This window comes from Corythoichthys intestinalis, chromosome 1, assembly GCF_030265065.1.
Source record: "Corythoichthys intestinalis isolate RoL2023-P3 chromosome 1, ASM3026506v1, whole genome shotgun sequence".
In the NCBI taxonomy this organism is placed as follows: Eukaryota; Metazoa; Chordata; class Actinopteri; order Syngnathiformes; family Syngnathidae; genus Corythoichthys; species Corythoichthys intestinalis.
The window spans coordinates 39,659,627-39,686,070 of record NC_080395.1 but is presented as its reverse complement, the minus strand read 5'-3'; the positions used below and the strand labels follow the sequence as shown (position 1 = coordinate 39,686,070).

Genomic DNA, 26,444 nt, shown 5'->3' with positions numbered 1-26,444 from the left:
CAACACATCGCACAGATGCTAAACGAACACATCACCTCACGGCATAAATGTGCAACACGCATAATATGTAAACAAAGTTTGCCAACTTGGAGCGATAACTGCCCGTCATTGCTACAGCAAAGCTACGAAACGGCCGCGCATGTAGGAAGTCCAACCTTTTGCTGATACCCTCTAGAATGAAGGAAAAATACTCACCTTCTTTCATGGATATCCACAGATCAACATTCCCTCGCAAAGTGTCAACACTCGGCTCCAATGTCCACCCGCCTGGCCCACGCCCTCAGTTCCACAACAAATGTGACATGAGACCAAAACAGGAAATAGCTAAGAGGTTGTCATGGAAACACGTACTGGGAACCTTTTACTTTAGCATTTTCTATTCAAAATGCTCTTCGTACATGACTACACTAATCTTCATTTTACATACGTTATGAGGCAATGAAAAAATAGTAACGCAGAGACACGAAGGAAACTAACTTTAATCAGATTACTGCTGTAGAAAAATGAACCTGTTAGATTACTCGTTACTGAAAAAAGTAATCAGATTACAGTAACTCGTTATTAACTAATGCGTTACTGACGACACTGATTGTTATACACTCGATAGTGGCATACGTTTATTTAGAATAGAAACAAATACGACAACCCCCCCAGAAATTAGACTTAAGTAAAAAATAAAATATTTCATACCCTTTCCTTACTTTTATTCGGCTCAATTATTTCCATTTTATAATTTTGGAAATCTTTATAGTATATCCATGTAATATAGTAATATCCATGTTCCTAAGCACTGTGCTTACTGTACTGTGATCTTTACAAAAAACTAACAATACAGAGTTATTCCCCGACATCTAGGACGAGCCACTTACAAGACTAGCACTGTCGTATATTACAAATACTGCTTTGAACACGTCTTCACAGACAAAGCAATGACACGGGCTTAAAAAGGTCAACTTTAATTGTGTAAATCACACTTAATGACGACACGATCTCACAGTTGAAATAGACGACATCCACTTAATTCTATTGAAGATATGTCATGCTGAGGCAATTTGACAACTTTAGTTTTAAAAAGAAACATGCACTGTTTATCCAGTAGATGGAGCTCTTGCAGTGTGTCAAACGCCTCGAAACAGTGATTCAATTTAGGGCAATTGCCTCAAAAGTGGTTCATTGTTTCGGAAAGTCTCGGTTTTTCCATCCCTACAGATTTTGGCAGAACACCGGCTGGTCTTCAAGGATACCAAGCTTCTTTGAAGCTTTGTCTCTGGGAACATCAAATAATATAATATTGGCTTTGTTCTAAAGATGACTAAGCAATCTCATCTCAATTTATTTCTACTATGCAGAAGAAGAAAACCATCACATCCCAGGGGAAAAACAAGGCTTAAGTCTACAAGCTTTGGCATTGTTTGCAGAGGACCACAGATCTGAAATGAACTGGACGAAACCCTTCAAACTCCCATCTCCATTTTTAAGAAAACATTGAAAACACACCTCCTTGCAATGTATGCTTAATATGCTGTCTTTAAATAACATTACTAAAGTATCACATGTCAAATCCGATGTCATCAGAATGTTGTAAGTTGTAATTTTCCATAGTGAATTGTTATGTATATGGTTTGTTAAGCTATAGCGTCCACACACATTCAAACGGTCTATTTCATTCAGGAACAGAAAATATGAAAAAACTTTTAAAAAGTCAAAATAAAACTTACCTCTTGATGGGTCACCCATCAAAACCAGCCAAAGTAGAAGTAGCATGTCTGAACAACAAGATTTCTCCCAGTGGAAATTTGTCATGCGTGAACCGGTGCTGAAGCGAATTTGAAAATCTCCTCTTTCATGTTTGCATAGTGTTGTATCGGTCGTGAACGATTCGTTCTAATTGAACGAATTGTTTGGGTGAACGAGACCGAACGAATCACCTTCTGTACTGATTCGTTCTATGAAGTTGGCTAGTGACAGGATATGTCGTTCACTTGAGGAAACGAATCCATTCCAGTTGGTTCAGTAAAAAGACTCGTTCAAACAAATCGTTCACCGAATCGTTCGCCCACCTCATCCCCCCACCCCCACTCACCCAAATGAATCGTTCGGTTAGTGACGTTGACGAACGAATCTTCAAAGACCTCTTAGCAATATAACTGAACGGGAAGTGACATTGCTTGGTCCCTCCCCCTCTTGCACACAGGCTCCTCATTGGCCGCTTGTCGTAGATGTGAGTGAGTGAGTGAGTGAGTGAGTGAGTGAGTGAGTGAGTGAGTGAGTGAGTGAGTGAGTGAGTGAGTGAGTGAGTGAGTGAGTGAGTGAGTGAGTGAGTGAGTGAGTGAGTGACAGACTATAGCATTCTGTTTTCACTGCCTCGTCTCTACCCCGCCGTTGCGAGGGAGAACTTCCGCGTCGTCCTTCATATTTCCATGGGATCAAAGTCATGGCTCGTGCTTGCATTTTGATTTAGGACACTGTTAAACATTTTCCTTTAGTGGATTTGGGTTCGTGGGCGCACGGACTTTCTCTAGCATGATCTTGATCACATATACAATATTGCCGCTACCAGCCTACGTGACACGCTTGCGGTCACGCAAATGAAAAGAGAAATCGAGAAAGTTTAATTTCCAAATATGGAGCGACCAACACATTATATTTACCTCATGCTCTGTTGTGTTTTTGTTTTTATGCTCCTCACTATTATTTTTGGTAACTATCGTTAAAACTAAAACAGGAAACATGGCGATTAAAGTGGCAAAACACCTAGTGAGATGATAAAGTAAGAAAAATTGCAAATAGTGTAGAATTTCCTCCTTTTCTCTCCTTTTCTTCTTCCCTCTTTCCCCCTCACAGGCAGTCCACTATCCCCCTTTTTGCTTTTGTTATGTCACCGTTCGGACCTTTTGTTATTTGTTCGGACCTGTTCAGAAGTGTTAGGACCTTAAAGCTACCGTACTGTTAGCGGGTGTAGCTTAATGGTTATGGAGCTCGTCTATCACTAGGCTTGCCACCCGTCCCTTGAAATACGGAACCGTTCCGTAATTGGGATTTAAAAGTTGTGTTCTGTATTGAACCAATACGGAACGCAGTTTATTCCGTATTTCACAATTGTCCCATGGGTCGACCCCGCGCGACCCGCAGCTCCTCCGGTGCGCCCTGCCCATGCACGTCTGTCACACACAAACACACACCTGCGCTCATGAGTGACCACTGAGCCAACAATAATGAACAAAAAGGGCAGGAGATATTGAAGACTGCAAGATAGTTATCTGCCTGCCCGCTGCTATCTGCCCTGCGCTGCGCTCCACTTCCGGGGTCGTTGCCTAGTTACCTCGCTCTCTCTGCTCAGTGCACCGCCCCGCGCGTTTTCAAAACTAACATGTCTCTTCAACATTAGAAGTTCAGGACACCCCACGTCATCCTCAAAAGAGGAAACGTCTCCAAAAAATAGACTGAACTGAAGTGGCTCGATAGAGTCACCGATGATGATTATAACGCGAACTGCAAGGCAGGCAGGAGAGTTTTTGCAGTGTCTCACGGAAGTGTAAAACAGCATGCTGCTGCACTAGACCTCCACAAACGGAATATAAGATCCCAGAAGAGCCTTCGTCACAATTCTTTGTACCTGAAACATCCCCCGAGCTTGATTTGGTATGTTATTATGCTCTTGTATATGTATAACATATAGGCTATATTTATATTTACCTTCATACATCTTGCATTGATAGGAGCATAGCTAGGCTATTTCAGTTGCTAGTATGGTTGATTATTTTTAGGAATGTTGATCTTTTTTTTTTTTTTGAAACATGCATTTATTGTCACTCAATATGGAATGAATTTATGTACCCATAAAGAACATGTTATTTTGTTACGCTAACTAATGCTACTCATTTGGAATTATTCCTAATAGATTAACAGCAAATAAATACTGAATAAATAGTTCTACTGCAAATATATGCTATCTATTGATTGATCATCCCACTCCTACCCTCTAAATTACTGCAGCTGAGGTGACGCAGGTATACCACACAGTAAAATGTAGCCAGCCAGAGCTACAATAGTGCTGAATGTGGACACAGGCTCAATCAGAAGATTTTTATGTGATTCCAAAATGGTGAAGAAAATGACTTTGGGGAGAACAAGCAAGAGGCACTGTTGAAACAAGTCCTGGGTCCAAAGGCAGTGGGTGATGTGCTTAAGATCTTAACGTCACCCATCCCATTCTCCATACAGACCAGACCGATGCCTCGAATAAATTGAGCAGGAAGACGTTCCCCTTGCTGTCCAGTACTTCAATCTAGAGTCTGGCTCACCAACAAAATGCTGGACTTCATAGAGATTGCAGACGAGTCAGCTGCTGGAATTGTAGCTATCTTGGAACATTCCCTTAAGAAATTTGGGTTGTCAATGCATCACGTGACCGGATTCAGTGCCGACAACACAAATGTTAATTACGATATTCACAACTTCGTTTTCACTAACCTGCAGAAAAAAAAAACAATCTGCTGCAAGGTAACTGCCATGCCCACAAAGTGCACAATACAGTTTTCTCATCTAAAAATACATACATTTCTATGCATTTTAGGAGTTTTGTAGATGCCCCTTTTTTCGGCCGTAAGGCTTTGGGCGCGAGGGGGGGTGTCCCTTATTTCTATTTCTGAAAGGTGGCAACCCTGTCTATCACACATGACAACGCTGGTTCGAATTTCACTTGAGATCTCTAACAGACCTGTTAAGTTTCACGATTTGGTCGGGAGACTCCCGATTTTGACCCCAATGCTCACGCCTCACGATTAGAAAGCCAAATCTCCTGATTTTCCAAAAATGTCATTTTTTTTTTTTTTTTTTTACGTTTTTGTTTGTCACCGTTTCGTAACGATAGCATTCGGCCCGATTCGGAAAGTGACCAACAACGAATAGCCTGGCCGTCTCCGACTTCCCCGCCCTCACTCCCCTTCAGAGCTGGAAAAGCCCAACCAATCATCTGACAGGGAGGGAAGAGGCAAAGCACCACTGACTTCCCAAGATGCTGGCACTAATAAACCGGCTTTTAGACTGGTTCAAGTCTTTATTTTGGAAGGAAGAGATGGAGCTTACCCTGGTCGGCCTCCAGTATTCGGGAAAAACGACGTTCGTCAACGTAATTGCCGTAAGTCTTACCTGCCAGCGATAGCTAACTAGCCTAATGCTAATAGCATTAGAGCTAATGATGGGAGAACGATGAGGAAGAAGTCGCTGCTTTACTCTGTGTTTTCGTGGATTAAACATCATGGAATATTAAACCACTGCGGTCCTACCCCCACAATATATGAATTTAAGTGAGAAAGCATATCGTTACTTACTTGAAGTTTAATCATTTAGATTCGCTATTATGCTAAAGCTAAAGTGTATACTATACACTTTATTACATTATATCATTATTACTAGAGCTGGGAATCTTTGGGCACCTAACGATTCGATTACGATTACGATTCAGATGGTCCGATTCGATTCTAAAACAATTATTGATGCACCCCCCCCCCCTTTTTTTTTTCTTTTTTTTTTTAAATATTTTGTACATTTGTTCCAAAATTGTTCAAAAATACTCTCAGGCTAAACCAAACTACTATTTCAGTATCAAGTTAACATATAGCAGTAAACAAATATACAAAAATAACAGTAAATAAAAAACTCCAGTCCCCATTCTGTATCAGCAGCTTTAAACTACATTCAATTAATTTAATGTTGTGAATCAACCGTTAAAATTGCTCCCGTTAATCCATAATTTCCCTTTTGTCAACTTTCGACATGTGAAAGTTTTAAAACTATTTTAAAGATAGATTCAAGTCAATATTTTACTGATTTAGGAGTATTTTAGATAAAAAGTTAATTAGGTTTGCTTGGAATGTTCGCTACAACAGCCTTGCAGAGAAGTGTACTGCTTTAAGATGGCGGCCGTTTACTACGTCTGCATCTAGCTTTTTGTAGATGTGCTGCAAACGCTACCGCTACCGTAGTGCATCTAGTCTTATATAAATGATATCTACCGTAACATTATGTGGATGACGTACTTTTGTAGCAGCTTCAGGTATGTTGTTGTGTTTTTTTATCTCGTGGCATGAGTTGAGCTAGAGCCGTGAGTTGAGCATTGGCATTACCCGAGGGGCCGGGTAATGAGAAGCATGATGTTTAGCTACTCTCGCTCCGCTGCTCATTGACCGCGCGGCGCGCTGAGTGTGTTGTACTTCCGCTTTACTTGGCATATTTCAATAATCGGAATTTGGATGTTTGTGAATCGTTTTCCAATCTTCCACGGCCGAATCGCGAATAATCTAAGAATCGGAAATTTTGCACACCTCTAATTATTACTGTGCTGAAACAAAAAATATAAAGTTTCAATTCTAGGTTACAATTCAATTAAAAAAACTGCCATGACAAAGGTACTTTTAAAAACAAATATGATTAATTTTCTAAATGATGTAATTAATGTTTTTAATCTTGCTGATTTAGTCTGACGAAACCCTAATTGGAGTGATGGTTGATGAGATGAAGAGGCTGCTGAGGAAGCTGATGTCCAAATTTGTGCAAATGGATGTGATCAGGAAAGCTGAGGATATCCTAGATGTTGATTACAGGAACAAGGAGAACTGGCATGACACAGGCAACATAGCAGTATCACATGATGCCAGACAATACATGAAGCAAGTTGAAGACTATCTCTGATGCCACCAAAAAGAGGTTATTTGACAGTGTAGTTAATTTTTACACAAGTGTTGTGACCAAAATGAACTTGAAAAAAAATGGTTGCAATTTGTCTTAGCGATTGTCGCGCGCGCGCGCCATCGGGGTTGGCAAACAGAAATCTCCCTATTTGCAATTTCTACAACTTAACAGGTATGCTCTAATTATACTGTTCTCAATTTTAAAAAATGAATGATGGCTGCTTGTCTCACTCATACAAACACTTTTACAATAAATACATAAATGTAAGATGAAGCACGCATTCTCTATAATTGTGTCAAGTATATTGACAGATCATAATTAATTATCTATTTTAGCATTTTCTATTCAAAATGCTCTTCATACATGACTGCAATATGCTTCATTCTACATACGTACATTATGAGGCAAAAACAAAATAGTAACGCACAGGCACTAGGGAAACTAACTTTAATCGGATTACTGGCTTGGAAAAATGAACGCGTTAGATTACTCGTTACTGACGAAAGTAATCAGATTACAGTAACGCGTTACAGACAATACTGGTAGTATGCCATGTATCACCCTACGGTGAATCTACTTCATTAGTTTGGAAATGCAACAAAATCTGATTAATGTACAAAATATGGATTTATGGGTTGGATTGCATGTATGGGTTTTTTCCACAGTACACTGTGACGAAATGGTGGGCCAAAAATATGTAGCCTGGCTCTTCCAGACTATTCTCCCTGTATTTTTCAAACACTGATAGTATAGTCTGGAAACCATCCCATTAACGGCCTTTTCGAGCAGGTACAAAATCAATCGACAAATCAGATTCGTTTATTTGCGTGACGTGTTTTTAACGAGCAACGTCACTCTTGCGCGTCGAAAGTCGTCTCTTCAGCAGCACAGATGGTGAACGGCAGAGCCGAGAATATGTTCCAATCCACGGTAAAATCAGTTTTAAATGACCAAAAACACATCGACACGAGTCATTGACAACAGTCTGTCTCATGCTAGCCATGTCGAATAAACTCCGCTCTCTTCGTATGTTTACTTCCGCGCGCAAGTCCATCGTCCTGCGGTCGCCATTTTACTAACGTCACGTCTGCCCGTCGCTGATTGGTCCACTCCGCTGTCTGTTTGCTGTGGCTTGCTCCGCCCTGGAAATTGTTTCCGTGGGAATGGTGGCCAGACTCAATAGCTGGAACAGCATTGAGTCTGGTGTACCAGGCTAAAAAATATGGGCCCCTTGACATTATTTTGCTTAGGGCAGCAAGTTTCAAACTGGCGTCGAGCACTGCGTCCAAGGTCTGCAAAGCGCTCCTGCCCGATTTGTTTGCCGTGTCCTACAACCAGTCAGTGGGAAGCCATAGCAGATTTCTGGCGTCTATGGAACTTCCCAAACTGCGTTGGAAGCCTTGATGTTAACGTTATCATAAAAAGCACCGAGGCACTCTCAATCAGTGATGATGTATCGTGTGTGAATTGTCTGTTATTGAAAATTAAAGATCAAAACAACTCTTTTAACACCAAACCTGTGCTTTATTCTTCATATACTTGAAGTGTGACATGTAAATAAGTCGCAGACTCACAGCAAACATATGTACACAATAAATATTGAAGTGCACCAATCAAAAATACGACATAAAGTGATAAAAAGCTGGCAGTTTTTGGCCAACTGGATCACCGCTTCGTGTGGCCACTCGATTCCGAACACACACGTCTCGGTAGTTCTTCCATTTTTTTTATTCAATCGCTGACCTTGCCATTTGGCAAACTTTATGGGCTTGGTCCATTTTTGCGTGTAGAAAAATAATGTTTTACAATGGCGGTGATTTCGCACTGTACCGGAAAAAATAGTCTGAGCGAACCAATCACAGTCTATTTCCGCCTCGTCATATGCGTTAACGTGACGCTAGGGTTTGAAAAATCAATAGGACCGCGTCAAGGTACGGCGCAGGGTCGTAAATCAGGTCTTCCTTGACGGCGCAGGTCTAACTCGGCCTTAAACGGGGATTATTTATGTATGATATTTGTGCCCTTTGTTAGGAAACCAAAACATGATCACCCTAGACTAACGTAGAGTCAGCATGTGTAGTCATTTGTTTTGAAGCTTCTGTGCATGCAGGTCAGTTTGTTTTGCATGTGTAGTGCGCATGCGTAATACATGAACGGGCACAAAGGAAAAAATGCAGTCTGAACATGCACGCCAAAAAAACAGGTATGAAAAATTGTGCATCAAGACCTATGGTTTGAACCTCGCCTTACTAATCAAACAGTATAGTCTAATTGTATAATTTAGTTAAATCAAACTAGCATTTGTGACACTTTCAGTACATCTGCACACTGATGCAGGCACAGCAAAGGCGATTGTGTTTCAGCAAAATTTTGGACAGCCACAGAAGAATAAATTGAACAATAATACAGAAAGTTATATTTTGGTTGTCTTGACAGTTTTGTCGACTGTACTAAATCAACTTAAAAGAAATTGCTAATATTATTAATTACGGAACTTTATCTCAGTCACAGGAGATTGCAGGTGTATACTACAAGAACAAAAATACTTTATTATGTGTTTCAAAATGTTTTCTTCCAACACTTCATTTTTTTCCCATTTAAAACTTTCTCTCACAAGTTCAAACAAATGTTTTATATTCATCCCCTGAGCAGAAAGAACTCTGTTTGAGTAACCAACAGTCTAACATATCACTGCATGCTCCATTGTATACTACTTTTCCTTTTGCTCTCAGCTGTTTTTGTGCTCTTGAGTGCAGAAAATGGTAAACAAGAGAGTACATTTCCAAAGAGAGGCGCAGAGAACCCTGGGAGCAGAGAAACACATTTCAGAACCAGGATCGTCTGCTTGTGATGAGGTGCCAGAGGCAGCCCTCAGGTTTGGACGCTTTTCATAGAAAACACATACACGCGCACACTGGTTGGTAATGCAAGCAAGCTCTTCTTTTTGTGTGACTCTGTGTCAGTGGGATGTTGGAAAGGTCCTGACATCCAGTGATGGTCACTGCTGAGGTGACACAATGCAGCACTTTCTATTTTCTTTAGCGACATGTATCAGCTGTCTGGAGCTCAGCCCGGGAAACACTTAACTACTGCAGCCGTGCAGAGATGTGGACATGTGGTCGATAAAAGGGATGTTTATCTTCTCTTTAAAGAGATTTTCGTCTTTCTCAGTGACAGATGTCATTCGGTTAGGGTGCCTCCAAAAGAAACGCATCATTCATTTAAAGTACGGATATCCTTTAGGATGGAGCATACCATCTGAATGAAGAAACTTGGTGTGCACTCATAGAATTTTTGGTAGTATTGGTTAATGTTGAATTGCAGACGTAGATTTGTCTGTAAAGTCAATGAGACTTCAAACTGTGGCTAAGTAAAGAGTAACAATCTACTCCGGCAGTCATGTGTCAGATTGCCCATTATCCATTTTCTCAACCACTTGTACTATTCATCATTAACAATAGTCAGTGAACCAACTTATTAATTAATTGATTAAAAATAAAGTAATTTTGATACATTTTATGGTAGCCTAAGAGCCATAATCTAACCTGAATAATATGGGAGGAAGATGTAGCATTCAGAAAACATGTAAACTCAACTCCGATTTTACTCTTGATGTCCGTCATTCAAAACCAAAAGAGTTCTTTGACCCAACACACTTTAAGTTCCCTTTTACTTCCCTTTCTAACAGTCACTGTATTGTTCTGTTCCATCTGCCAGAAAAAAAGTGTCTCTGTGTGGACACTGAAGCTTTTTGTCTAAATTGGCCGAACATACACATTTCAAACAGAGTTGTGGATGTGTTGTCTTGTGCACTTACGGTTGCTGGAGTAAGGAGTTATTCTATGACACACCTGCCGTCATTGTGCTCAAGGGTGCAAGGTTATCATTGCTGTGTTACACCACCCACACTGACTGAATCACAGGGTGTGCATAATGGCCAAGGCCCAGAAAATGCTTGCTTCACAATCTCTGCAGTAGGTCATCCAAAAGGTGTTTGATGGTTGGAGCTGTCTGCACGGAGCCGCGACGCATGATGCGATCCGTCCCCCTCGTACAGGTCAAGACTCGCACCCGCGCCGCGTCCAGCATGGCAGGGGAGCGCGCTAACCACTAAGCCAAAAGCCCAGGCTAGCAGGTTTGGCTGTCAGCACACCCTCTTGAAGGCATTAAAGACCAAATGTGAAGTAATTTCATGAAATGCCAAATATGGTCACAATTAAAGTAATTAAAAATTGCCCAACAAATAAAGCATGAAAAAATAATTTATATGTTGTATATTTGACAAAATAATCGCGTTTCCGAAGTTCGAGCCTGAAAGGGGACGAACCCGGAAGTCATATGTCACACCGAGAACAGCGATGGCAGCGCTCCATACGGCCGCCCTACAAAGCCCTTCAAACAATGATTTAAACAGCGATATAAGTTGATAGACCAAGCGCAATTGAGGAGATCCAAGTTTTTGAAGAGTTGGAGGAAGAGGAGGAGGTTGGAATTTTATTTTGGACCGTACATGTATTAGCCAGACACTAATCAGGATGTAAACAATGTGCCCAGACTACCTGACATGGAATGGAGACAAGACCCATCGAGATTATAAGATTGGTAACATATAGGCTGTTATCATTTTTATGATTTGAAGCATGTCAGGTAAATAAACCACCTTCTATTGCCTGGGATAAAAGAAAAGTTTTGACGAATCCCCGATCGTGTTGTGGAGTGGGCGATGGAGGCTAGCGACATTGGCTTTTGTTTGCCTGGCATGTTTCGGCGAGCACCTCCGCCTTCGGACCCTCTGACGGAGGCGGGGGTGTTCGCCGAGGCATGTCAGGTAGATAAACCACCTACTATTGCCTTGGATGACAGAAAAGTTTTGGCGGATCCCCGATCATGTTGTGGGGTGGGCGGTGGAGGCTAGCGACATTGGGTTTTGTTTACCTGACATGTTTCGGCTAACACTTCTGCCTTCGGACCCTCCGACGGGGGCGGGGGTGTTCGCCGAGGCATGTCAGGTGGATAAACCACCTACTATAGCCTTGGACAAAAGAAAGGTTTTGACGGATCCCCGATCGTGTTGTGGGGTGGGTGGTGGAGGCTAGCGATGTTGCCTTTTGTTTGCCTGACATGTTTCGGCGAGCACTTCCGCCTTCAGACCCTCCAACGGGGGCGGGGGTGTTCGCCGAGGCATGTCGGGTGGATAAACGACCTACTATTGCCTGGGATCAAAGAAAAGTTTTGACGAATTTATAAGTGTAGGCAAAATGAACTCAATACAACTATGATCGGGGATTGTCACGAGTTAGCTTTCAGCTGGCGTTATTGGCTTCTACTGTTCGTTCCGCAGCACGATCGGGGTTTTGCCTCGAGTTACCTTTCGGCTGGCGTCGCTACCTTCTACTGTTCATTCCACAACAGTTGGCAGCTCTGCTTTGACAAAGTCATCAGTCATCTATCCAAAAATCACGCTTACTTTTTTGCAAATCCTTGATCATAAGCAGACCGGTTGAGGAAGCAGGCATCTTCGAAGTGTTTGTAGCAGAGAACACTACTCAATGATGGCGTGAAATTCATTCGCTTCGTGCGAACGAACGATGTCCATTTACATGCCCTGCTATCCTTTGGCCACTCATACAACTTTTCTTTCGATTGAGAACAATAAATCGCCACACACCGCAGTGGCATCTTACCGAGAAGCAATGCAACAATAGTGTTCTATGGCGGACTTCCCTCGCAGTTCTCTGTGTGACGTCATTTCCGAAGATTGTCGAAGAAAAGCATTTTCGTTGTCAAGGGCGTTGCTATGGGTTAAACAAGGAATCTGGAAGGGTTGCGTTAAAAAAATATATAAATAAAATATGCTTATAATTGTTTAGCCATTGACATTATTCAAAAACATGGTTGGCCAACCTTACTTCACATTTGGTCTTTAAAATGGAGGTTCCTATGCAACGCACACAACAGACCTGCGTTCACCCGTTACACTCACCCCCCGAAACCTGCACTGCCGATGCAGGTCACGGCACCAATGTAACCGGTCTGCATAGAGCCGCACCGCATGATGAGTCCAGCACGCCATGCGAGCGCGCTAACCACTACGCCAAAATCCCAGGCTAGCAGCTTTAGATGCCAGCGTGACCTCTTAAGGGCATTGGGAGGAAGGTGTTTTTGCAACTCACACAATGGACCTGCGTCCACCCGTTACATAATTACATATATATAACTATATATACATACATTCACACCTACAGTATATATGGCGGAAAACACAGACAAGGATAAAAAAGCCGTTTCTGCTCTTGCACCCCTTTTTTAAAATAAACTGCTGTATTTTAAGCCAAAAGAACTCTTGTGTTTGATAGAACAATATGTCTATAGACCCTACTCACCAACGTCACAAAATGACGTGTCGCTGTATCCGGCCGCCATATTGTCCGTCATTGTTTAGCCCTATTCTCAATGGTTTCAATTAGTCGTGCAATTTATAGAGCAATTCATGGAAGCCCCGGTGTTATCTGACGCTGTAAACTCATTGGATGCGTTGCATAAAAGGCGTTATGTGGAAAAGCTTCAGTTTATCCATTCGCCAGATCCATATTTGATGCCTAATTCGATGTTTTTCGACCCGCTGTCTTCGCCGTCTCTGCCTGACATCTGCTACCCTGATATCTACAACTATCTTGTCCACAGAAACTCAGCCTATTCTCAAGAAACTTTGAAAAACTTTAAGAGCAGCATTCTAAGCAACATTACCCCGTGTGACCCTTTACTTCCAATTTTCTAAAATGGCAACAATCTAAAAAAAAAAGTTGACTGCGACGCGTCAAGGATAGGTGCATATTGGACTATTTCTTCAATAAAATACACAACTGTGTCTGCCTCATTTGCAAAGAGACAGTCGCGGAAGATACACAACGAGAAATTAAAGCAACTTGAAGCTAATTTAATTTCACAGCAGCAAGAGCCCGAGGGTCGAAAGAGAACACCACAAAGGTGAGATTGATGAAATTATTAATTAAAAATAATAATAATAAAGCAAATGTGACACACAGAAGGGCTTGCTAAAATTTCTTTAAATGTATTGTTCTACGTAAATCAGCCCAGGTAGCCCCCCACATTTTTACCACACCAAATCTGGACCCCTTTGCAAAAAGTTTGGACACCCCTGTTTAACCGATGATCCGTAGACGAGGCCAGCTTCTTTCACTTGTTACCAGCTAAATATTATTCAAAAAATAAAGATGGTGGAAGAAATAAGCATCTTGAATTTGAAACGGTATGTTGTCGGCGATTAGCCTAGCAATGATCTTAATTGTGGCTGTCAGCCCAAAACCCTCTAAATATATATTAAATGCATCTTACCAGATATAAAATGACTACTACATAATCTGTGGTAATCGTTTGGAGCCCAGTTTTCTCGTCGAATTGCAGCAGTACATCTCCCTCTCCTCTCCGGGTCTCTCGGAATACGGTAGAACTTAAAGTCTCTCCGTCTATCTTCTCTGTTATTGCAACCGACCGCCACACACGCCTTCACCATTTTGATTATTAATGTTAACGAGCAGAAAAACACGCCATAGTAGGAGGAATTTACGTAGCGGTAATGCATCAACACAACGAGTTGACGGACAATATGGCGCGGGGGCGTGGTTGTGACGTCATGTGAGTAGGGTCTATATGCTGCCATAGCAAATTCATGGTGCATTAAGCCCCCGAACTATTTTTAATTTGTCCGTTTTACCCTGGAAACACCCGTTTACAGACGTCGCGCAACCGCTTTTGTTTCAACCCAGCCATAAAAGAAGGTAAGTAATTATATTTGTTATTCAATTTCTAAGCTAAAAAGAATTTGAATTTTCAATCAATGTCTAATATTTCGTTTAAAAAAAAAAAAAAAAAAACGACTTCAAAAAATTACTCTCTCGTATATTTTAAACTTTTAAACAAATTACGTCACAATGAAAAAAAATTGGTGTCTGTAAATAAGTCACGGATATCTATTTCATAACTATCGCTTCATTGTTTTTTTTGTTTTTTTTTTTTGTTTTTGTTACTGTCGCATTTTCTCGGATATTTTAGATGATGAATAATCGATCCAAACAAAGAAAAATTGAAGAAGAAAAAAAAAACAATGAAAAGGGTAAATATATGAAAAAGAAAATATTGACCACTACTTGATGTCTGTGATTTCTGCATCGCGACCCTTGTTATATTACCATGTTTCACCCATATAATCCCCCCAAAATCCGGCTGTGGCCATTCACAGCTGTGTCTTAACACTCGGTGATACGTGCTACTTGGAGTTTTTGGGTCGAAAAGAGGTAAGTACGCGATGATATCTCGATAAAATCATGGTGTCTTTAATTATACTCTCGCGTGCTCTCACCTCCAGTTAGGGTTTTGTTGTTTAGAAAAATCCTTTTTTTTTAAATGCCCTCCTGTTCAAATTTTTCTTCCCCCAGAAAATTGAGATTTTAAGCTTTCTAATGATGTATCACACATGCATACAGGACAATTTTGAAATTTGGCCAAATTGGGGTCTCAGAGCAGAGCTTCAAGTCACCTGAGAGTTTTCAGCCGTATATATGTATATACTGTATATACAATATATAAAATTTTCCCTTCAATGATTTCCGCCCAAGGCAAGAGAAAGCTATTACTCAGGTTCGTTTTAAAAGTAACAGGGGACACATTCTTGTGAATTCCTACATGAAAGATTATGCATCTGTTAGCTCAAACACTTTGAGGAGAAAAAAAGAGAAATAGATGCCAGAAGCTATTGATTTCTTGGCCTCAATGTGCACATTCAGAAAGATGCAATTTTTCTAAATGGTGCATAACTTGTACAAAGTAAGCTATTCCAGGAAAGTGTTCAGAAGCCCTAAATTGGCCAAGGCCAATCATATTCGGGATTTTAACAAAATGGAGGCCACCTGCGCCACTACAAGGTAGCAGAACAATGTTTTTGAACAATTTAAATATAGATCATCGTATACTCATATTCTGAATAAAATACCTTCAATGAATATCGACTAGAATACAGTTTGAGGAGAGTTGTGTAAATGCACGCTTCACTACTCACACTGGCAAGAATTTGTATGCAATTATGATTCTCTTCAAGGCAAGGCAAGGCAAATTTATTTATATAGCACAATTCAACATAAGGCATCACATGAAGATCATAAAAATCACATTAAAATCAATAGATGGTAAAAAGAAAGACAATCGAAATAGGAAATAAAATAATACATAAAAATCGCGTTTAATCCCGAATACAATAAAAAATAAATAAATGAAAAATAAAACAAATACTACTACTGCTAATAAGTGAAATCAGCAATGGAGATAAGCACAAGAGGAATAGAAAGCAAATAGATTAAAATATATCGACAGTTATGGATATGCAGTGCTAAACAAAAGCGTTTTTAGCCCTGATTTAAAGGAGCTAACAGTTTGAGCATACTTCAGACCTTCAGGTAACTTGTTCCAGAGGTGAGGAGCATAATAACTAAATGCTGCTTCACCCTGCTTGGTTCTTGTTCTTGGAACATACAGGAGACCAATTCCAGATGACCTTAGGGGTCTAGATGATTCATAGGAATCTAACAAATCAAGCATGTATTTTGGTCCAAGGCCATTAAGGTTTTGTAGACAAGCAGTAGTATTTTATAGTCTATCCTTCGACTCACTGGAAGCCAGTGTTGCGATTTCAAAACCGGTGTAATGTGGTCCAGTTTCCTTGTATTTGTGAGGACTCTGGCTGCAGCATTCTGTACTAGCTGCAGCTTCCTGACTGATTTTTTATCAAGACCTGTAAATATACCGTTGCAGCCGTCCAATCTGCTGAAAATGAATGCATGCATACATTTTTCCATGTCTTGTTGAGTGAGAAGCCCCTTAATTCTGGCTATATTTTTTAGGTGGTAATAAGCAGATTTAGTGACAGACTTTAGATGGCTATCAGATTTTAGGTCTGAGTCAATAATTACGCCAAGGTTTCTGACTTGATTTGTAGCTGTAAGTGACATTGTGCTAAGGTGCCTGCTTATCTTTGACCTTTCCTTTTTTGGCCCAAAAATGATCACTTCTGTCTTCTCCACATTTAACTGGAGATAATTCTGGCTCATCCATTCATTGATTTGATGAATGCATTTACTCAGGGAGAATAAGGGACTATAATCATGTGGGGACACAGAAATGTAGAGTTGTGTGTCATCTGCATAGGTATGATAGGAGATATCATACTTTTCCATAATCTGAGCTAGGGCAAGCATATAGATGTTCAATAAGAGTGGTCCAAAAATTGATCCTTGAGGGACTCCACATGTGAATTTGGTTCGTTCTGACTGATGGTAACCGATTGACACAAAGAAATCCCTATCATGTAAATAAGATGTGAACCACTGAAGAACAGTGTCAGTAAACCCTACCCACTGTTCCAATCTGCTGAGTAGTATTTTGTGATCAACTGTGTCGAATGCGGCGCTGAGACACACAAATTTTAAGACTGCTTCCTACATTGTTTTCTCTTTTATAATTAGAAAAGCATTCTGAGCAGTTATCTTCGAGAATTACTAATAATGTTCAACCTAAGGACAGTGACAATGTCTCAAATCTACTTAAAAGGTTGCATTTTAGAGTTGACGCATTGGCATGACAGTCCTTGGAATTCAAATGGACTGGTTAAGATCAAAAGAATTGGGATCCTGTTACTCAGGAACCTCTCAACATTAGAAATTTATAGAAAGAAGACCCATTAACAGCTGATATAAGAAGTCATCCATTAGTTTTAAAAGAAACAGAATGTACACTTATATTATACTATATTCCAAATGTAATTATGGTGGTATTTAAAAAAATGAAATTCATGATAAACCTGACATTTTCAAAATATTTCTGGGTTTAAGAGAATATGTCCAACACGAATGTATCACAGAATGGGATGTGAATATATATATATATATATATATATATATATATATATATATATATATATATATATATATATATATATATATACTGTATATTATTATTGTCTCCACATTGCTGCTCATTTTAGCTCATTTTTGGGCTGACAGTGGCAAAGTAATTCATCAAATTAGCAAAAATCCAAAAGAAGTACATCACTATGCCTCTTCAAATAACATCTTGTCACTGTGTGCCGCATCTGCGTGCAGAGAGGAGGATGTGACTGCATTAAAACTCATGGTCGTCTGCTGCGTGCATGATGCGAGAGGAGACAGGACGAGGAGATAACTGCATGCTGTGACTCTGATGGATCTCGTAATCGGGGCGGCCGGTTGACGTGGAGGATGTGAAATGGCAGGTGGGGGTCAAGGGAGGGCGGCAGCTAATGAGATTACGTACAAGGTGAGCACGACTGTCACCTTCTGAGTTATGCATTTGCCCCACTGAAGTTGGCAGACCTAATACTTTGATGGGGACATTTTCATTAATTGGAAATTTCACTTTTAGAGGATCAACATTATCTCACAAGAATACAAGTCTATAAGTAACAAGCCCTCTAAAAGGTGCGTAATGCGACATATAACACTTGTCCTCACATGGAGCGTAAGGTTTTTGACCAAAAAAAATGCTGTATATACAATATACAGTGGTACCTCTACAGACGAAGTTAATTCGTTCCAGGACCTTGTTTGTAAGTCAAAATGGTTGTATGTCAAGCAGAATTTTCCCGTAAGAATTCATAATAATTCCGTTAATTCGTTCCACAGCCTGAAATCCTTCTCAATCTTTAATAAATACTGCTGGTACTATTGTAAATAGCAATTACACAGAGCAAAACAGATAAAATATGAATAAAAATCGGTACAATATTATAATAATAGTAATAATAATAATAATACCTTTAATAACGTAAAGAATCGAGTTTTAATGTTGCAGTTGTATTTTGCGGGGTGGACCTGAATGCACCGCGTCGCTGACTTGACAGAGTAAGAGAGGACTTTTTACTTTCACTTTTCATGTTCTGTTGAAGGCGTCAGCTGTGGCGGACAGTAGGCATGTTGCGTTGCACAAGTTCTGAAATAAATGATAAAAAGCTGACGAAACAGGCCATTTCGTTGACAATGTTACAATCATAATAATTTTCACCTTTTTTCACCATTTTCACCCAACTAATAAAGACTGTTGAACGGAGGAGGACCACTGAGATGGTAGACATTCTATGGATGTATTGTTGAGCCAGTTCACGGACACGCACACCAAGCTCGTATTTTTCCATCATTTCCTTCTTCATTTCAATGGTAAGCCTCACCTGTTTCCTTTTTTCACCACCTGCACTACCATTGTTGTTGTTCTCTCACAAGAAAATATGCTGTGTGTCCGTATTGTGGGAAAACAGAAACTGCAGCGCTGTCATAAATCATCGTATTTAGAGCATGTGGTCAGATTTAGAAACAAATGGCGAGTCAAATTTTACGTCGAATATCGAAAAGATGGTGTGTCGAAGCAATTGTATGTCGAAGTACCACTGAATTTGCAAGTACAATCCTGATTTCCCATTTTCATACAGGTTTACCTCTCATAACAGCCCGATGAATAACATTGCAAAATATATTAACTTGGTGCATATCAATTTTGTGGAATAAGCCTGACTTTAGGCCGCATTTTATTTGAAAGCACTTAATACCGTATTGGCCCGAATATAAGATGGTGGTTTTTGCATTGAAATAAGACTGAAAAAGTGGGGGTCGTCTTATATTCACGGTCTAGACATAACACCCATTCACGACGCTAGATGGCGCCAGATATTATTGAAGCGATGTTCTGTCATGACAGATCTCAGCTACTCTCAAGTTTAACCAGTTTGCAATATTTTATTGCAATGTTTTTCCTTATTCAGATTTGTTTCAAGACTACAGTTACAGTTAGACTTCACTTTGATGGTTAATGCGGTTACTGCAATTTTGTAGTTTTATCACAATAGATTGGTTTATTTACATTTCAAAAACCAGAAGCCATTCATTTACGAAGGTGATTGCACTTTAGTTTATATATTGTTCAGATATTTAGATTTGAATGAGACAAAACTAACATGCTTTTTCTCTCAAATATATTGTTATAATCATTTGTTTTAGATGTACTGCAATTAGTTTCTGTATAAAAATTAATTTGGTGTTCAAAAAGTCTTTTTTTCAAACTTGAGTCTTGACATGGGGGGGTGTCGTAATCAGGGCCGTCATATATTCGGGCCAATACGGTATATTGTATAAATAAACAGTGTGATTAATAAACGGAAGTTGAAGAGTGTGAAGAGGCATTGGTAACCTTCAATGTTTCTGTCTACAGCCCACTGCTGAACACATTTGGACAGTCTACAGTAGCTCAATGCACTGTCTCAACGTCTAAATCCCAACAGTAACATGTACCAAAACTGCAACATAGCAGGTATTCTAAATGCAAAAATATGTCATCTAATGCTACTGATAGAATATTATCAAATTCAAAAACAGTTAGTGTTAAAAAAAAAAAATTGTACATTTGTCTACAATTGCATTATAATAAAAGGATTAAATTAGGAAATCCTTTGAAATATATTGTTGCGTATTTAGTTTATTTTTAATCTAGGTATGTATTCTGAACTGATGAAGAATGACAGTCATTTGTCATTCCTCTGTATAAAAAAAAAAAAAAAAAAGAAAAGAAAAAAAAGAAATCTCAAGACTTTTATGAAGGTTGATAGCTGTTTGTTTAAGCATAGGTGTCCAAGCCTTCCTCAAGGGCCGCTGCGAGTTCTGGTTTTTTTTCCTACCGATGGAGCACGGACCGTTTAACCAATGAAGTTTCTGCCAAAACAAGCAGCACCTGAATACATTCAACTGATTACACTTATGAAACACCAGATTGGTGCAAAGATGTCATCCTGTTTTGTTGGAAAGACATCCAGCACCCACCGCAGCCCAATATGGAATAGTTTGGAGACCCCTAGTTTAAACAGTTAATGCATGCAAATCTGTCTAAACATCTGGGAATTAAATGAAAGGAAGTGGAGCGCAACCCAAACTGACACACATTATGTTAGTTTGTTAGTGTTTTAAGCACTGAATCTGCATGCATAATTTACAGTAAGTGCTTTGCATAAACCGTGACCGTCCTGATTGTTTTAACTGTAGTGTTGTCACAGAAACACAATGGAAACAGTGGCTATTTGCTCTGGCCACAAAGTCACATTTGTTGTTTGTGTACTGTGGGAAGACAATTATTCAGTTTTCTCACAGGGTGATACTGCATGTACAGTACATGCAGGTGATCTCAAGTTCTGGTCATCTGCTGCGACAGAATGAGCACAAAGGCATGTTGACGACTTGATGATGTGCCGGTGTGACTGTGAGAGACTAATCATGTGTCTCTCCGTCTTACTCGTTAATTGGGCCCGAAGAGACATTTCAGAGCAAGTCAGAGCTTCTTAAGTCATCTGACAGACTGTATAGACCCTACCCACCGACGTCACAAAATCACGTGCTCGCTGTATGGTTCCGCCCACTTGTCCGTCATTTTGTGTCTGTATTATCAATGGTCTCAATTGATCGAGCAATTTATAATGCATTTCATGGAAGACCCGGTGCTTTCGGATGCCGTAAACTCACTTGATGCGTTGCATAAAAGGCGTTATGTGGAAAAGCTTCAGTTTATCCATTCGCCAGATCCATATTTGATGCCTAAATCGATGTCTCCGCCGTATTTGCCTGACATCTGCTAGCTACCCTGAACTGTACAACTATCTTGTCCACACAAAATCAGCCTATTCTCACGAAAGTTTGAAAAACTTTAAGAGCTTGGAGGCTTATAAATACTTCGTTGCTGGTTGGGTGAAACAGGTCCTCGTCCACGAAAATTCGGCAGGAATCTATCTTGTGCATGGAAAGGTGAGTTACGAAATTTTCAATTCAAAATCTTTTGTTATTGCTAACATCCACTGTCAAGTCTAATGTATTTCATGTCGTTTGTCAATGGAGTAAGGGCTTTTAATGTTTATATGGTTTAGCGATAGCACTCTCACTACATACATACGTGTATGTTGTCGGCGATTAGCCTAGCAATGATCTTAATTGTGGTTGTCAGCCCAAAACCCTCTAAATATATATTAAATGCATCTTACCAGATATAAAATGACTACTACATAATCTGTGGTAATCGTTTGGAGCCCAGTTTTCTCGTCGAATTGCAGCAGCCCATCTCGCTCTGTTCTCCCCGAGTCTCTCGGAATCCGGTAGAACTTCAAGTCTCTCCGTCTTCTCCGTCTATCTTCTCTGTTATTGCAACCGACCGCCACACACGCCTTCACCATTTTGATTATTAATGTTAACGAGCAGAAAAACACGTCGTAAATAGGAGGAATGTACGTAGCCGTAACAGGGAAACATGATGTGTTGACGGACAATTGGGCGGCACCAGTCAGGAGGAAGGAGTTGTGACGTCACGTGGGTAGGGTCTATAGTAGTGCCTTATCTTACGAGTTTAATTTTTTTCATGTTTGTTGTCTAACAACTGTGGTTTAGTTCGGTGCCACCAATTAATGATCGAGACCTATATTTGTCTTCAGTTGTGAGCGAAAATGTATCAACCAGGCGACACTGTCTCCTTAGTCAGGTCACTAAGGTGTCACTACAGACTGAGTGATAGCTGTACTGTATATCCATAACAGTGTACTAATAAGTCATGCTGCTGTTTCAGATGAATCAATCTCCAAAAGGGAGAAGCGGAGGTTGGTCAAGGCCAGAGGAGGTTGAAGGGAAGCGGACAATGAGGGATAATAAGGTGAGAAAAGCCTGCTAAGCTTTCAGTTAAAGCCTACTGAAATCTTGAGCATAGCAATACCGACTAAAGCTTAAATGCCCTGTAGTCCGAGGTCTCTGCAAGCTGCAAGGCACAATCAAATCCTGCCCTCTTTTACTCGAAGAAATTTATAAGGATTTGGGCTTCAAAAAGGGCTGCACTCATTGGGCTATAAACTGAAATGAGATTTAGTTGTAGCCTTGAAACATTAAGTTAATACAAATTGTGCAGTAGAATATTCTTTGGATGCACGACGCAAAATATTGTTTGTTATTTTTGTTTGTTGCCTCAAACTGCTCTCCAGTGGTTTCAGTCGTGTCGAGAACATAGGACCTTCTGGGTAATGAGTGGAAATTTTTCCTTCTCACGGAATTCTCTCTTGTGGGGTGCCACAAGGTTCAATTTAAGAGCCTGTTCTGTTTGCAATGTACTTGTTACCTTTAGGATCAATTATTTAAAAAAATAAATTAAAAAAAACATTTTTATTTTCATGCAGACAACTTTCAGCTGTATTTGCCCTTGAGACTAACTGAACGAACTGCTCTAACTAAATTAATGGACTACATTTCTGATATAAAGCAGTGGCGAGCACAAAACATTTTACACCTTAAGAACAGCAAAACTGAATGTATAACTTCTGGCACACCATCCATTATGAATGTTCTTGCACCTAACTCTGGTGCTCTGGCTACCTCTTTTAAGACACATGTAAAAAATCTTGGCGTGATATTCGATAACAGGCTCAACTTCGAATAACATATTAGTTCTGTTGTAAATAGAAGTTTTGTCCAGCTCCACCTCGTGGCCAAAGTGAAGCCTTTTCTTAGCGTCCGTGACCTTGCAAAAGCAATTCATGCTCGAGTCTGGACTACTGCAATGCACTTTATGTTGGTCTTCCAAAGTTCTCTATTTCACGTCTGCAACTTGTTCAGAATGCTGCAGCTCAATTTTTAACCGGTACATCCAGACACGGACATATGCTATCGTCACTCCCCTAGATTCCAATTCATCTCATAATTGACTTTAAACTTTAACTGTTTGTTTTTATTTCTATTACGGCCAGGTTCCTTCCTACTTTTCGGAGATTTTAACCTTCCATAACTCTGGCAGGGCTCTTTGTTTTTCCAGCCAGCTTCTTCTGCAAGTTCCAAGGTCGAGACTTGAACAGTGGGCTCATCGATCTTATGCAGTTGTTCCCCCCAGGTTGTGGAATAGCTTGCTCACATCAACACCGTCACTAATCTAGGCCTTTTTAAATGGAGGTTGAAGACTCACTTTTTTGGACTATTTTTTCTCCTGACTATAGGGTAGCCTGGTTTTTAGGGTTTTAATGTGTTCAGATTGTATGTTTTTTTGTTTGTTTTATTTGTTCTAATGACTTTTAGCACAACGCAACACTTTTCTTTCCTCAATTTTATTGGATACCGTATTTTTCGGACTATAAGTCGCTTGCCTGGTACACCAGACTCACCGCTGTTCCAGCTATTGAGTCTGGCCACCATTCACGCGGATACAATTTCCAGGGCAGAGCAAGCCACAGCAAACAGACAGCGGAGTGGACCAATCAGCGACGGGCAGACGTGACGTTAGTAAAATGACGAGGGCAGGACGAGGGACTTGCGCGCGGAAGTAAACATACGAAGAGAGCGGAGTTTATTCAACATGGCTAGCGCGAGACAGACTGTTGTCAATGACTCGTGTCGATGTGTTTTTGGTCATTTAAAACTGATTTTACCGTGGATTGGAACATATTCTCGGCTCTGCCGTTCACCATCTGTGTTGCTCTGGAGACGACTTTCGACGCGCAAGAGTGACGTTGCTCGTTAAGAACACGTCACGCAAATAAATGAATCTGATTTGTCGATTGATTTTGTACCTGCTCGAGAGGCCGTTACTGGGCTGGTTCCCAGACTATACTCTCAGTGTTTGAAAAATACAGGGAGAACAGTCTGGCAGAGCCAGGCAAATAAGTCGCACCTGAGTATATGTCGCACCAGTCATAAAATGCCCAACGAAGAGGAAAAAAAACATATAAGTCGCATTTTGGGGGGAAATTTACTTGATAAAATCCAACACATAGAATAGATCGGTCATGTTGAAAGGCAATTTAAAATAAAAATACAATAGAAAACAACATGGTGAATACAGTATGATAATGTACAAAAAGTAATGTACAATATGATAATGCTACATGATGCATGAACGTAACATAGCTATTAAGAGTTATTCAGATAGCTATAGCATAAAGAACATGCTAACAAGTTTACCAAACCATCAGTGTCACTCCAAAACACCAAAATAACGTGAAATTATATAATAATGTGTCAATAATTTCACACGTAAGTCGCTCCAGAGTATAAGTCGCACCCCCAGCCAAACTATGAAAAAAACTGCGACTTATAGTCGGAAAATTACGGTAGTACTTTCCTTCCTTATATTTATCATATGCTATATTTTGCTTTGTTATTAAGTACTTTGAGACCCTCTCAGGTTTTTGTAAAGGGCTATATAAATTAATTTGATTTTTGGTTAAAGTTCTGAATAAAGGTGTGGTAAATTACTATCAACTAAATGCAGCAGATACTGTAATATATTGGTGGAGGTCTGCCTTTTGCTATTGTTTATTTTGTATTGGCCGGTCTAATTTAATGTTAAATGTACTTAAGATTGTGAATAAAATTGTGGACTCTCGAAAACAAGATGATGAGTTCAAAGTTCATCCGGATTTACTTTATTATGTTGCTGAATGAAAATACTTCGCCATATTTATGCCCAGGACAAAGCCCTATCTAATAGAAAAGTAGTTCTTTGCTGCTAACTTGTGGCCTCTTAAGGCAATCACAAACCTTTTTCTGGGACACCGATTGCTCGTGAATAGTCACTATTTGCATTTGCCTTATGTCTTTTTTCTCAAACTAATTAGATTCATTAGAGCCTATCCCAGCTGACTTTGGGGAAGAGCAGCCAATCACTGGGTACACAGACAAACAAGCAGTCACACTTATATCCAGACTTAAAGCATTTGCCAAGAAGTTTTCATTAATCAAGAACGAAAGTCGGAGGTTCGAAGACGATCAGATACCATCGTAGTTCCGACCATAAACGATGCCGACCAGCGATCAGGCGGCGTTATTCCCATGACCTGCCGGGCCTCCTGAACTGGGGCCATGATTGAGAGGGACGGCCGGGGGCATTCGTATTGTGCCGCTAAAGGTGAAATTCTTGGACCGGTGCAAGACGGGCGAGAGCGAAAGCATTTGCCAAGAATGTTTTCATTAATCAAGAACGAAAGTCGGAGGTTAACAATTAACATAGCATTTTTTGAATATGCAAACTCAAAGGAAGGCCTCAGTTAAGATTCAAACACTGAACATCAAATTGCGAACTGAACATATTAACTACTAGGCTACTATGCCACCCAAGTAACTAGTGTGTAAAACAAATAAACACTCAGTGATACTTTTTCTCCTTGGTCGAATATGGGAACCAGGATATTTTTTTTTAAATGGGGCCAGTTATATAGACCTAATGAAATGGCTTCTCCCTGCACATCATTGCACACCAAACCGCCATCATCACAGCAACACCACCTAGTCTATCAGTTCAAAGCGATCACCTCTTCAGCGCTGATGCTCCACAGCTGGTGCAAAGTGAAATCTCCGCAGGTTCAGGCTGACAGAATGATAGATCGGTTCTGCAAGGAAAGCCTCAGCCGCTGTGTAGCAGCCTCGCGCTTTACTGCAGCTTGTGCTGTGATGCTTGTGGACACCCCACTGTCATGGTTCTAATGAGGTCAAAAAAGGAGAGAAAAAAATCTCCATGCTCATTTCCAGCGACACTACTTGATGGACAGGTTCCGATCATGTCACTAGATCGACCTTTACCCGAGACATAGGGATGCTGTAAAGTATACCAACATTATTTGATGTATTTCTTACTGTACTGTTCCGATTATGAAA

General features: G+C 40.2%; 1 protein-coding gene across 4 annotated transcripts in view; it reads right to left on the bottom strand.

The window, feature by feature from the left end:
* kiaa1549lb (KIAA1549-like b) overlaps window positions 1-26,444 on the bottom strand; it is a 119,181-nt gene that overhangs the window by 62,824 nt on the left and 29,913 nt on the right. The window contains exon 1 of one of the 4 annotated variants that reach the window (XM_057833995.1): window positions 1,719-2,067. The exons of 2 other annotated variants lie outside the window; for them this stretch is intronic. In XM_057833995.1, coding sequence (XP_057689978.1) covers window positions 1,719-1,803 — 85 coding nt within the window. In that variant the 5' untranslated portion in view covers window positions 1,804-2,067. Of the gene's footprint in view, window positions 1-195; window positions 821-1,718; window positions 2,068-26,444 lie in introns of those variants that run through there. One more of the 4 variants, XM_057834002.1, reaches the window with a different exon arrangement.